At 40.4% G+C, this 13861-nt stretch overlaps 1 protein-coding gene across 1 annotated transcript in view; it reads right to left on the bottom strand.

Moving 5' to 3' along the window:
• Nucleotides 1-13153, bottom strand: part of MTPAP (mitochondrial poly(A) polymerase) — a 45848-nt gene extending 32695 nt beyond the window's left edge. Inside the window, exons 1-4 of the mRNA XM_032144352.2 lie at nt 12997-13153; nt 5280-5452; nt 4034-4258; nt 600-824 (exon numbers count right to left, since the gene is read on the bottom strand). Coding sequence (XP_032000243.1) covers nt 600-824; nt 4034-4258; nt 5280-5452; nt 12997-13153 — 780 coding nt within the window. The remainder of the gene's footprint in view (nt 1-599; nt 825-4033; nt 4259-5279; nt 5453-12996) is intronic.
• Between the last annotated feature and the right edge of the window lie 708 nt (nt 13154-13861).

The following is a 13861-nucleotide window of genomic DNA, read 5'->3' as shown; positions in this document are numbered from 1 at the left end:
TATAAAGGCTGAAAATAAAGAAACAGAAGACATATGAGACAACTATCAAGCGGCCATATTAACAAATAAAATAGAACGTAAGAAAAAAGTATTTATAGAGATGAATAAAGCATGTATGAGGGATATAATAATAAAACAATCTACTAAGGAAATACAATGATCATATACCTATATGTAGCTAATATAGCCTTTGGATAAAACAAAAATCAAAAGAATTTTAAAGAGAAATTAACAAAACCAAGAATTATGAGATGTAAAAACATCTCAGTAACTAGATCACAAGGTTAAAAAGAAAAAATTAGTTAAGATACGTAATTTGAATAACACAATAGGCAACTTTGACTTAACTGAAAAATTTCTGAACCCTTGAAAACAATTCACTATTTGATTGCATATGTAAAGAATATTCACAAAAATGATGACAGAGTAGAATACAAAGAAGGACTTTACAATACCAAAGAATCAATAACAAATATGCCTTATTCTTTAACCACAATGTTTAATAAGTTTAGAAATCAACAGTTTTATTAAGTTCAAAGATTTTTCTTTTTATACTTTCTTGACTTTAAATGATCATAGTGGTCAAAAGAAATACTTACCTTGTGAGTGCCGAGGTTTCTGGTTTCATCTAGATCCAAAAACATGTCCAAATCACATCCTAACTTCCCAAAAGTGTTGACTGAGGAGCCAAAGGGTCTCACTATGCAGTCCGGAAAATACGCGGCGGCTATGTCTTCAATAAGAGAACAGGTGAGATATCGGAGCTTAGTGTTCTCCTCTGTTAGCTGGAACTCCTTCAAGAGAGTGTTCAGCTGATCGTCTATCTAGCTAGCCAAAACAAAACCAACAAAATAGAGAAAAAGTACAGGTCATGTAAAAGAGTTAACATTTTACTTTCAAAGATTTGGTGGTGTTGGAGACCTACCTTAGAAATATGCAAAGCCTGGCATGGTGGCTCACACCTGTAATCCCAGCACTTTGGGAGGCTGAGGCAGGTGGATCACCTGAGGCTGGAAGTTCGCGACCAGCCTGACCAACATGGAGAAACCCAATCTCTACTAAAAATACAAAATAAGCCAGGCGTGGTGGCGCATGCCTGTAATCCCAGCTACTCCGGAGGCTGAGGCAGGAGAATCGCTTGAACCCGGGAGGCAGAGGTTGTGGTGAGCCAATATTGCAACATTGCACTCCAGCCTGGGCAACAAGAACAAGACTCCATCTCAAAAAAAAAAAAAAAAAGAAATATGTAATATTTTCTTGTTCAGTCTTAAAAATGGATTAAAAAAAAAATACTCTTAGAAACCACTGAGGAGGCCAGGCGCAATGGCTCATGCCCGTAATCCCAATACTTCAGGAGGCCAAGGCGGATCACATGAGGCCAGGAGTTTGAGACCAGCCTGAGCAACACAGCAGGACCTTGTCTCTGTTTCACTAAAGAAATAAATTATATAATATTTTAAAATTTTTAAAAAGCTCTGAGGAATGCCACTAGTAAAATAAAAGTTGGCTAGAATCAAAACTTTGTAAGCAATGAGTATAAAGTATTGTCTTAAGAAAATGAAAGTAGTAAAGTACTCCAGAAGAGGTTAAAACAACCACGTTAGACATTTTAAACTCAAGGGGATGAAAGACCAATGTTAAAGGGCAAGAAAAACTAGAAATACTCAAGTAATGAAGGCCCAAGACCTCTCAGTTTCTCAGAATAACAATCCTGTCTATCCACTAGAAGACTGGCATTAAAATGATCACATACTGAAACTGCGTACTGGAGTATCTGAAGTGAAAAAAAGTCATCATTTCAAATGCTCTTATTTGAAACCAACATTGAAAATATCAACTGGCTGGGCACAGTGGCTCACACCTGTAAACTCCTGGTAAGCCAAGGAGGGAGGATCACTTGAGCTCAGGAGTGAGACCAGCCTGGGCAACGTGATGAAACCCTGACTCTACCAAAAAAAAAATACAAAAACTAGCTGGGCATGGTGGAATGCATCTGTAGTCCCAGCTACTCAGGAGGCTGAGGTGGGAGGGTCACTTGAGTCCAGGAGTTTGTGGCTACAATGAGCTGAGATTGCACCACTGCACTCCAGCCTGGGCAACAGAGCAAGATTCCATCTCAAAAAATAAAATAAAATAACTGAACTAAGCATTCAACTCAAAAATAATAAAACAGGCCGGGCTTGGTGGCTCATGCCTGTAATCCCAGCACTTTGGGAGGCCAAGGCAGGCAGATCACATGAGATCAAGAGTTAGAAACCAGCCTGGCCAACATGGTGAAACCCCAAATCCACTAAAAATACAAAAAATTAGCCAGGTGTGGTTGCACATGCCTGTAATCCCTGCTACTCGGGAGGCTGAGGCAGGAGAATTGCTTGAACCTGGGAGGCGGAGGTTGCAGTGAGCTACGATCAGGCCATTGCACTCCAGCCTGGGCAACAAGAGTGAAACTCTGCCTTAAAATAATAATAATAATAATAATAATAATAATAATAATAAAAGTAAAGGAAATAGATTAGAAGCAAAAATTTTCTTATTAGAAAATTAAACCTTGAAAATAGTATTTTGATAAATAAAGCCGTGAGTTGATTCTTTGGAAAGACTAGCAAGGTCTGGCAAGTCTGAGTAAGAAACACCAAGACAGGCGGGGCGCAGCGGCTCACGCCTGTAATCCCAGCACTTTGGGAGGCCGGGGCAGACGGATCACAAGTCAGGAGATCGAGACCATGCTGGCTAACTCAGTGAAACTCTGCCTCTAATAAAAATACAAAATATTAGCCAGGCATGGTGGCGGGCGCCTGTAGTCCCGGCTACTCGGGAGGCTGAGGCAAGAGAATGGCGTGAACCCGGGAGGTGGAGCTTGAAGTGAGCTGAGATCATGCCACTGCACTCCAGCCTGGGCGAAAGAGCAAGAGTCTGTCTCAAAAAAAAAAAAAAAAAAAACAAACAAAAACAAAAACAAACAAACAAAACACCAAGACAAATACAAACAATATTTGAACAGAGAAGAGACAGAATCTTGGGCCGGGCGTGGTCTATAATCCCAGCACTTTGGGAGACCGAAGTGGGCACATCACCTGAGGGCAGGAGTTCGAGAGCAGCCTGGCCAAAGTGGTGAAACTCCGTCACTACTAAAAATACAAAAGTTAGCTGGGCGTGGTGGTGCACGCCTATAGTCCCAGCTACCTGGGTGGCTGAGGCATGAGAATTGCTTGAATCAGGGAAAGCTTGCAGTGAGCCAAGATCACACCACTGCATTCCAGCCTGGGTAAGACCCAGACTCCATCTCAAAAAAAAAAAAAAAAAAGAGAGAGAGAGAATAAGAAAGAAGACATTTTAAAATTGACAGAAAACCATGTACAATTTTATGTCATTATGCTGGAAAGAGAAAGAAAACCTAAATTGTTCAAAAGGCCAAAAACTTCAGAAGAATGTGGTTACCTGTAGGTATAAATGGGGCATGGCGGGGAAGGAGTAGACAAGGATTACTATCACTTTTCATTCAACATATCCTGCAGTTTGAATTTTTTAAAAGCAATCCATTTATAGAGATATTAAAATTGTAATAAAAATATTAGCATGAGAAATGTAATAATGCATTTTTGTAAATACACCTTGACTAAGTAGGGTTTATTCTGTGAATACAAGAATGACTTCACATGAAGAAATCTACAGTGAATCTACAATTCACTACATTAAGACATTAGGAGGGGAAAGAAAAAGACATTAGGAGAAAAACCACATATAATCTCAAGATCATATGCCAGTCATCAATACAATCTCAAATGTCAAAACTCAACATCTACTCAATGTGTTGAGCATGATGACATTCTTAGAAAGCTAGAAAAAGAAAAAAACTTTCCTTCATCTCATTACGCATCCACCACCACGATTCATCTCTGTAACTCTTTTCACCTTGTAAAACTGAAGATCTATACACATTAAACAATAATGTAACTTGAATATTTTATAGGAATCTTTATTGTTCATAAAAAAATACATAGTTCTAAAAGTTGAAGTACACCTAAAAACTTACACTTTCTGCATAACAAAGTAATTCAAAAAGCTGCTTGTTTGAAGGTGGCAACTGATTACTTGACCGTACGCGTGACCGTTCAGAAGTCTGGTTTTTCAACTTCAGATTGAAGAAACGTGATCTGAATGGAATTGCAGTCTCCATGGCCATGCTTGGAGTATGAGTCCCATTCTGCAGTGAACCTATGCTTTCCTTTTGGCAAAATTCTACAACAGCATAGAGACCCTATACCAAAAACAGAAGAAAAAACAGAACACATTTCACAATATATCTAACATACTATTTTAGCTCATATATTAAAACAATTATCATAATGCTACAAACTGTCAAGTTTTTAAAATTTACAAATGATATGATTCTAACATGCATTAATTTTATTCAATTTAAGTAGATTAAGAAAAGGAACACTGGGCCGGGAGCAGTGGCTCACGCCTGTAATCCCAGCACTTTGGGACGTGGAGGTGGGCAGATCACCTGAGGTCAGGAGTTCAAGACCAGCCTGGCCAACATGGGGAAACCCCACCTCTACTAAAAATACAAAAATTAGCCAGGCATGGTGGCGGGTGTCTGTAAGTCCAGCTACTTGGGAGGCTGAGGCAGGACAATCGCTTGAACCCAGGAGACAGAGGTTGCAATGACCCGAGATCATGCCACCGCACTCCAGCCAAGGCAACAGAGTGAGACTCCATCTCAAAAAAAGAAACGGAACCTTAAAACAATGTTAGTTAAGAGAAGCTGAAAAGACTGAAAAGAATGCTGAAGCAGAAAAATCCAAAGGCAAAACAAAGATCCCCTCCCACTGGCCTTCATCCGCAAGTTAAAGGGACTATCTAAAGTATTCAAGCTGGGTGTGGTGGTGCAGGACTGTAGTCCCAGCTACTCCTGACGCAGAAGGATCACCTGAGCCTAGGAGTCGAGGCTGTAGTGCACTATGATCGTACCTGCCAACAGTCACTGCACTCCAGCACAGGCAACATAGTTGGACCCCATCTCTTAAAAAATAAAATTAAGCATTTGAATAATGAAATCAGTCATAAATGACTTATAATCCTAAAATACCGCTATAAGAATTTCTGGTCCCATATCAAAAACAAAACTCATTAAAGAAATCTAGATAAGGAAGATGCAGTAGATCAAAGAGAACCTACCTACCATATTGCAAAAGGCAACAGCAAAAAACAACTAATGGAGACCTCCACCCTTGAAAAGCATAAACGTTAAGTTAGATTGTTTTTCAAATACTTACAAAGCTTTCATAGAAGAAATGATTATTAATAGGTCCAAAGTGGGATAAATATTTAAGAAACTTTTTTTCACTGATTTTCTCTGGGCAATGTATTAAAACAGTCCGCTGTGCCTGTTCTCGTCTTTCATTTTGCATCTCAGAGAATCTCCTTTTGGGAATCTTGTCTTCAAAGCCTATGAACGAGACAAAAACATTTCCACCAAACGCACACACACAAAATTTTAAAAATATTTTGATAAGGTGTTTAAAGACTTTATATATGACTAAAACCAACTTCACCTAATCTATTTTTTTCTCTTCCTTTATAAGGGTTAAACTATACTACAGTAGTCTCCCCATTACCCACAGGGGTTATGATCCAAGATGCCTGTAAATGCCTAAAACCTCAGATATTACCAAGCCCTCTATATATAATGTTTTATCCTACACATATATAGCTATGATAAGGCTTAATTTATAAATTAGGCACAGTAAGAGATTAATAACAATGGGCCAGGCTTGGTGGCTCATGCCGGTAATACCAGAACTTTGGGAGGCTGAGGTGGGTGGATCACCTGAGGTCAGGAGTTCGATATCAGCCTGACCATGGTGAAACCTCATCTGTACTAAAAATACAAAAATTAGCCAGGCATGGTGGCGTGCGCCTGTAGTCCCAGCTACTTGGGAAGCTGAAACAGGAGAATCACTTGAAACCAGGCGGCAGATGTTGCAGTGAGCTGAGATTGCACCACTGCACTCCGGCCTGGGCAACACAGTGAGACTGTCTGAAAAAAGAGAGAGAGAGAGATTAACAACAACTAATAATGAAATAGAACAATTCTAACAATATACTGTAATAAAAGTTATATGAATGTGGTCTCTCTCTCTCAAAATATCATATTGTACTGTGCTCACCTATTTGTGGACCACAGTTGACTGTGAGAAATTGAAACTGTGGACAATGAAAACATGGATGAGGTGGAATTACTGCACTTTCAGTGTTCGTTTGACTACTCTCCCATGACTACTATTAAAACTGCCCACTTTCTCTGTTTTGATTTACCATGCTTGATGCAAAGTGCTGAAAACGGAGTTCCAAAAAAAAAAAAAAAAACCAGGAAAGTAAAATCACTTATTTAATACTTGCACAAATATGCACATACAAAATTGTGCAAATTGTAACACTCCAAAGCCTAAAAGAAATTATTACAAGCCTGAGTGTAAAGAGACAATGAGTTTGGAAATTCGATGTTTTGAAGTAAGCTATTAAGGCGTTTTTCTTTCTCAAGGGTCTTGATCTGGCTCAAACAATTAACAATGAGTTACCAACTATCATGAGCTGTGTATCAGGGAAATCAAAGAATTTAAAACCTCGTTGCTGCCCATGAAGAGCTCATTGATAATTTTACTAAGGAAAGAAAGAGGCTAGGAGTTTTACAATCACAGGGAATCAAGACAAGAATTGTGAAAGTCAAGAATTAAATATTAATAATGCACTAGCCACAGTGGGAAGGTCAACAAATGAACTAAGTATAGAGAGAAAAAAATTATTCAGGTTCTAAGAGAGTATTAAAGCACAAACCTGAATGTTAACAACTAATTTTCTTCCCCCATGATTTTAACTTCCAGTTAAGTAGTTTAAGGTGTTTCTTTAAAAAGCCTGGAATGGTAGACTCTAGAGATCATAAACCACCAAGTCTGATATCAATACCCTTAACAAGGCCAGACACGGTGGCTCAAACCTGTAATCCCAGCACTTTGGGAGGCCGAGGTGGGCGGATCACCTGAGGCCAGGAGTTTGAGACCAGCCTGGCCAAATTAACCAGGCGTGGTGGCGTGTGTCTGTAGTCCCAGTTACTTGGGAGGCTGAGGCAGGAGAATCACTTCAACCCGGGAGGTTGCAGTGATCCGAGATTGCACCATTGCACTCCAGCCTGGGTGACAGAGGGAGACTCTGTCTCAAAAAAAAAAAAAAAAAAAAAAATTTAAAATTCCAAAGAAATTAAATAGAACAGAAAATGTAAATGATGTATAGAAATCAGCAGAAACTTTTAGCCTCATTTTCTTCCAAAAGGCTATGAAACTGATGGATCAAGGAAATACTCCAAACCCACTATCTTACTTTTTTCTTTCCTTCTTTTTTTTTTTTAAAGAGACAAGGTCTCCCTCTGTCACCCAGCCTGGAGTGCAGTGGCACAATCCCAGCTCACTGCAATCTCTGCCTCCCAGGTTCAAGCGATTCTCATGCCTCAACCTCCCCAGTAGCTGGGATTACAGGCGTGTGCCACCACGCCCAGCTAATTTTTGTATGTTTAGTAGAGACGGGGTTTTACTACGTTGGTCAGGCTGGTCTTGAACTCCTGACCTCAAGCAATCCTCCCTCCTTGGACTCCCAAAGTGCTGAAATTACAGGCATGACGCCACCACGCCAAGACTGAAAATACAGCTTTTAACTATGTGCCTTCGCCTCCATTCCCAATGACAATTCTTTAACATCAATCTCTTATTTCAGGCCTGTATCACAATAATCTGACTCCTAAACTAGTCTCATTCACTCTAGTTTTGTTTTTCTCAAGCTATCCTCCACATAACTGCCAAAGCGTTCTTTATAAAATGGTCTTTTTTTTTTTAAGTCTTATTCTTTGGCTTCCCTGCTTAAATCCTTCAGTGGCTTCCCCACTGCCTTTAAGATCACATCTCAACTCCATAGCATGGGTATAAAGTGCTTGCACCATGTCCCATCTCCCCTCTTTCATGTCACTTATACCATTTCTTTCTGTTGTACTTTTCATATATGGTACTCTATACACAGAATACTATCACATGCTATGAACTATCTATGTCTTCTTCCTTCTGGTTGGAATGTCCACCTTCTCATTTTCTGTCTGGCAAACTCCCATTCACCCTCCAAATCTTACTCAGGTCTGTGAAGACTTCTGACTCTCCATCGCAGAATCTCTTCCACCTCTGTATTACCTTACTTTAACAACTATGAAAGAATGTAATTCATAGTGTTATATTTATTTAACAATATGGAAGAATACTTTCTTCCATATTGAGGGCAGATGCTATTCTTTTCAATTAGATCTCAGTCTACCAACTATCCTTCCTCCAAGTGGTCCTTATTTCCTTCTCTTATGCTACAGGCTCTGCCTAGACCACCTTACCACCTTTTCAGTTGTGAATGCCACCTACACACTCGTCTCTGATTTTTACTGAGTCTAAACTGATGTCCAACTGCTTATTGCAAAAGTAAAGTCAAACAGCATAGAATTTTCTTTTTTTATTTTTCAGACAGAGTCTCACTCTGTTGCCCAGGCTGGAGTGCAGTGGTGTGATCTCGGCTCACCGCAATCTCCACCTCCAGGGTTCAAGCAATTCTCCTGCCTCAGCCTCCCGAGTGGCTGGGATTACAGGACATGCCACTGCACCAGGCTAATTTGTATATTTTTAGTAGAGAAGGGGTTTCGCCATGTTGGCCCGGCTGGTCTTGAACTCCTGACCTCAGGTGATCCTCCTGCCTCGGCCTCCCAAAGTGCCGGGATTACAAGCGTGAGCCATGGCACCCGGCCCAAACAGTGTAGAATTTTCTCAAGTAGAAGCATAAGTCCTCTCCCAGTCCTCTTACCGTAACAGCCAATCATTAAGTTGTGGTACTTACCTTTTCAGACATTTTCAAGGTATATGTAAACATATACACTTGTATCCATAGATACACATGCTTTACACAACTGAAATTTACTGAAATCTTACTATATATTCTGTAACATGCTATAAGATATTTAATATATTGTGGACATCTTCCCGTATGAGAAGATACATATTTACTTTATTTCTTTTAAAAATTATATACTCTTAAATATGTATTTATCACAGTTTAGCCAAATCTCTATTGACAAATATTTAGGTGGTTTACCATTTTTTCACTATTACAAACAACACTGCAGTGTCATCTGTATGCAATGTCTTTGCACATTTATGCAAATACATCCCTACAGTTGGACTGCTGGCAAAGAGCAGGGATTACATTTGAGAAAGAGACAGAAAAGTTTGATTAAAAAAATGGAGCAATGTGCTTGAGAAGATGAAAAAGGTAGAATCTAAAGCCATAAACAACAGTAGGTTAAGAATGATGTAGACATGATGACAAAGTTGTGAAGGCAGGAACAGAAAGTTGAGGTAATTTATTGCCTCACCAAAGGTTTATCAAATCTGTAACAAATTAAAAGGAAGAACTAATAAGTGCTAATATTTTATGAGATTGAAATGTGCAATGGTCTTGATAATACAATACGGTAAAGCACAAAACTAACATTAAGAAATGACTGAATAGGCCAGGTGCAGTGGCTCATGCCTGTAATTCCAGCACTTTGGGAGGCCAGGGAGGGTGGATCGCTGGAGGTCAGAAGTTCGAGACCAGCCTGGCCAACATGGTGAACTCCCATCTCTACTAAAAATACAAAAAATTAACCAAGTGTGGTAACGCATGCCTGTAATCCCAGCTACTCAGGAGGCTGAGGCAGGAGAATCGCTTGAAGGCGGAGGTTGCACTGAGCCGCCAGCCTGGGCAACTGAGAGACTCCTTCTCAAAAGAAAACAAAACAGACGGAATACTATCCTGTATTTAGAATTAAAAACAAAATAAAGATGCATGCACATAATGGGGGAAAAATTAACCTAGCATAGTTTTATAAAAGAGGCCTGAAAGTTTGATGCATCAAAGGAATGTCTTAACTTCTGGATTGAGGATAGGAAGAGAATGAATTCATATACAGAACTTCAGGCCTTATTAAGACAAATGTTTTTAAAAATCCAAATTTAAGGGGTAATAGCACTTCTTTGCTACTTACTAATCAGGCCACATATGAGTATATGTTCTGCTCTGGATGTAATGGATATGAAAGACATTAAGAAGCCAGAGAGCATCCAGAGAGGAATAACAAAATGTTTAGAAACTCTAATATACAACTACTACAGATAAAGAGAGGATCTACAGCCTGGAAAAAAAAAAAAAAAAAAAAAGACTAATAAGAATCTGAGAGCTGAGCACTGGCTTTAAACATAATATAGCACCTTCTCTTAACAGTTTTCCAAGCACTGTCACATACACACTCTTCTGAAACTCACAATAACCTTTTAAGATAGACAGGGTAGGTATCACTACAGGTGAAAAAACTGCCCAACGTCAAATACCTAATAAGCTGGGTAGCCTCCTGCAGTTTAGCTGTTGTTGGTTTGGCTGCTGGCATCCAAACAACAGCTAAACCTGTTCAGGTAACAGTTCTGGAAACAGCACACCCCTGCTAGTAAAAAACCACTCTAGGTGGTTGTGGTGGAACTGTCCCACTTATCCCCCGCCCCATGAGACAGGGATTATCAGACTATTTTGGACACCTCCTCTTCATCCAAAGGGTGGGCACGTGATCAATCAGAAGCCGCAAGCGTGTGAACGTGGAGCTGTTGGTGACCATCACCCCCACCATCAACATCCCATGTAGAAGAGCCCAAGATTTTAAGGCCACCAAAAAATAGCTTCGGAAAATGAAAATATCTCACACTGACCACATCAATCCAATTGACCTTAAAGTACGATATATGTCTCTTTCTGGAGTTTGGTTACACAGATTAGTATAGTCTCCCTTTTCTACTTAAGCTATTTTGAGTTAGTTTCTGTTACCTGTATCAGAAAGAATCCTGAATAATACACCACATACTCTTATTGTCTTTCTACTACAGCTCTTTCCACCACTAACACGAAACCTATGTCAAAACTAAGACCAATGTGGAAATGGGAAATTAATAGATTTTAGCTCACCATAAATATTTTTCAACCATTAGAGCCTGACCAAAAATGGAATTGACTGATTTATGAAACAATGTTCCTTATTGCTATAAACTGGTAATGAATCCTCACACCGAATGAAAAACTGAATTGGATATTTCTCAAGTTCCTTCCAATTATAAAATCACATGCGTCTAGGTGAGTATAAGGTGTACTTACCTGACCTTTTTTAAAATGGTAAAGACATCCAAATGAGGATTTTGTTATTTCCTGCAAGAATCCCTGAATATTTAATCATATTATTCTAATGACACAAAATGAAACATTTCCTTAAAAAAAAAAAAAAAACAGCAAAGCTACAGTAAATGAAGAGAATAGTCTTGGAATTAGAAGTGGGTTTTACTGGCTGGGCACGGTGGCTCACGCCCGTAATCCCAGCACTTTGGGAGGCCAAGGCAGGCAGATCACCTGAGTCTGGAGTTCAAGATCAGCCTGGCCAACACGGTGAAACCCCATCTCTACTAAAAACACAAAAATTAGCCAGGCGTGGTGCCACGTGCCTGTAATCCCAGCTACTCGGGAGGCTGAGGCAGGAGAATCACTTAAATCCAGGAGGCCAAGGTTGCAGTGAGCCAAGATCGTGCCATTGCTCTCCAGCCTGGGTGACAGAGCAAGACTCCGTCCCGGAAAAGAAAAAAAAACCGGTGGGTTTTTTTATTTTTGCCACCGAATAACTGAGTTTAGCTTGAACTACTCAAGCTATCCTTGGACTAGCCTGTTCCTTCATAAAATGGAGTAACAGTATTTCCTTCCACACCTACGCTACAGGGTTGTTTCATACATCAAAGGGCGTATGAACACACTCTCAAATTTAAACACCCATACAAATTTAAATTACAATAGCTTTTTTGGCAGAATCCTCACTCAAATTTTCAGCGTTACTTAGAAATTTTCAACAGAAGTAGCTTCCACCAAATACAATCCAATCAATATTTCAATGAAATATATAAAGATTTCTCACTGCCTGCCAATGTAAGTCTTTTACACAGTCTGGTAAAGACACCAGCTTATTTTAGGGAAAAAATAGCTCCAAGGAATCGTAGAAATCAATACATTTTGTTTAATAATTTGACTAAACGTCTACATTAACTGAGCTAGTGACCTTGCCTAAGTTATTTACCCCTTTGAGCCATTTTCTACATCTGTAAGATGGACACAGTGATACATTTCGTGCAAGGTTGTTTTAAGAACTGTAAATAGAATACACAAGTTCTTGAGTCACAAGAGAGGTTCAATAACACTGACTTCTCAATACACAAAGAAGTATATAAATGTAGAACGAACGCGGAACAACAGCATGTTGCAGTGAATTCAAATCTGTTACCAGATTGATTTGGTTCAAAATGGCCAAAAAGAATAAAGTAAACGGCAGTACATTTCATAGGCAGAACCCTATGTCTAGGAACCAAGAATCCTCTTGATTCATCAGACTACAACTCGGCCTCCAGCAACAACTTGATGTATCAAACTTAATGTATCAAACTTTGATACAACTTAATGTATCAAAATCAGAAATATACGTACATCATGCAGCGACTGGCTGAGGTGTGTAGCATTACTATCATTGAGAACACTATTTCGTCAAACTGTAAAGTGCTAGCAAACTGGGTTCCTGACCGGAATTTCCTGTAAGTCTAAACAACTCCATTACTGTACACAGCAGTCGCCCCGATGAAACATCACACATCTCACTTCTGCCTCAGCAACGGCGGCGACCCTGTGTTCCCCTACAGAGATCAGAGGAGAGGAGGACAGGACATAGCCCCACCCTCTTACCAAAGGGTCCACAGCCGTTTCCACAGGCCACGTGTTTCCCCGTGATCCCAGACTCTTCCCCCTTCCCTCGCCCGCTGTGGGACGGAGCTACAGAGTAAACCGAGGCCACGGCGCCATCACCTGTCTCCACGCTCCCTGAAGGCTGCTCGTCTCTCCTAAGGTCTTTGGCCACAGTTCCTGGACAACTCAAAAGCCTGAGGATAGGCCGCTGGACTCGAGTTCTTCTCTGGGCACACAGGAGCAAACGGGTCAAGAGCCCCACGCCGGGGACCGCCATTGTTAAAAAAAAAAAAAGCACGAGCGCGAAGCTGAAAGGTCAGCGCGTTTTCGCGCATGCGCCCAGGGGGCAAAGAAATGGGAAGCCTCGAGGGTCAAAATAGGCGAAAGAAGTTCGCTTTTAGAGAAAGAAAGGAAATTGAGACCGAAAAGAAGATACCTGAACTTTCGGAAATGGTTTACTTCCACAGTCATACAGTTTACCAAATGAAAAGCTCCACAGAAGGAGCGCGCCACCTACTCTTGTAAATAGCATCATGAAAATAGAACCAGAGCCCGGGCGCGGTGGCTCATGCCTGTAATCCCAGCACTTTGGGAGGCTGAGGTGGGTGGATCTCCTGACGTCAGGAGTTCGAGACCAGCCTGGCTAACATGGCGAAACCTTGTCTCTACTAAAAAGTACAAAAAAAAATTAGCTGGGCGTGATGACACGCCTGTAATCCCAGCTACTTGGGAGGCTGAGGCACGAGAATCACTTGAACCCGGGAGGCGAAGGTTACAGTGAGCCGAGATCGCGCCACTGCACTTAAGAGATCGCGCCACTGCACTTAAGCCTGTGCAAAAGAGCGTGACCCTGTCTCAAAAAAAAAAAAAAAAAAATGTTAAAATAATGGAAAGGCTTTTAACCTCTGAAAGGGGCACCAGGAGCAGGCAGGGCATCATCTTCTTCCTTGAACCATGTGAGGACATTTTACAACCTCTGCCAATA

This window comes from Hylobates moloch, unplaced genomic scaffold, assembly GCF_009828535.3.
Source record: "Hylobates moloch isolate HMO894 unplaced genomic scaffold, HMol_V3 SCAFFOLD_3, whole genome shotgun sequence".
In the NCBI taxonomy this organism is placed as follows: Eukaryota; Metazoa; Chordata; class Mammalia; order Primates; family Hylobatidae; genus Hylobates; species Hylobates moloch.
This window is presented reverse-complemented; position numbering and strand designations above follow the sequence as displayed.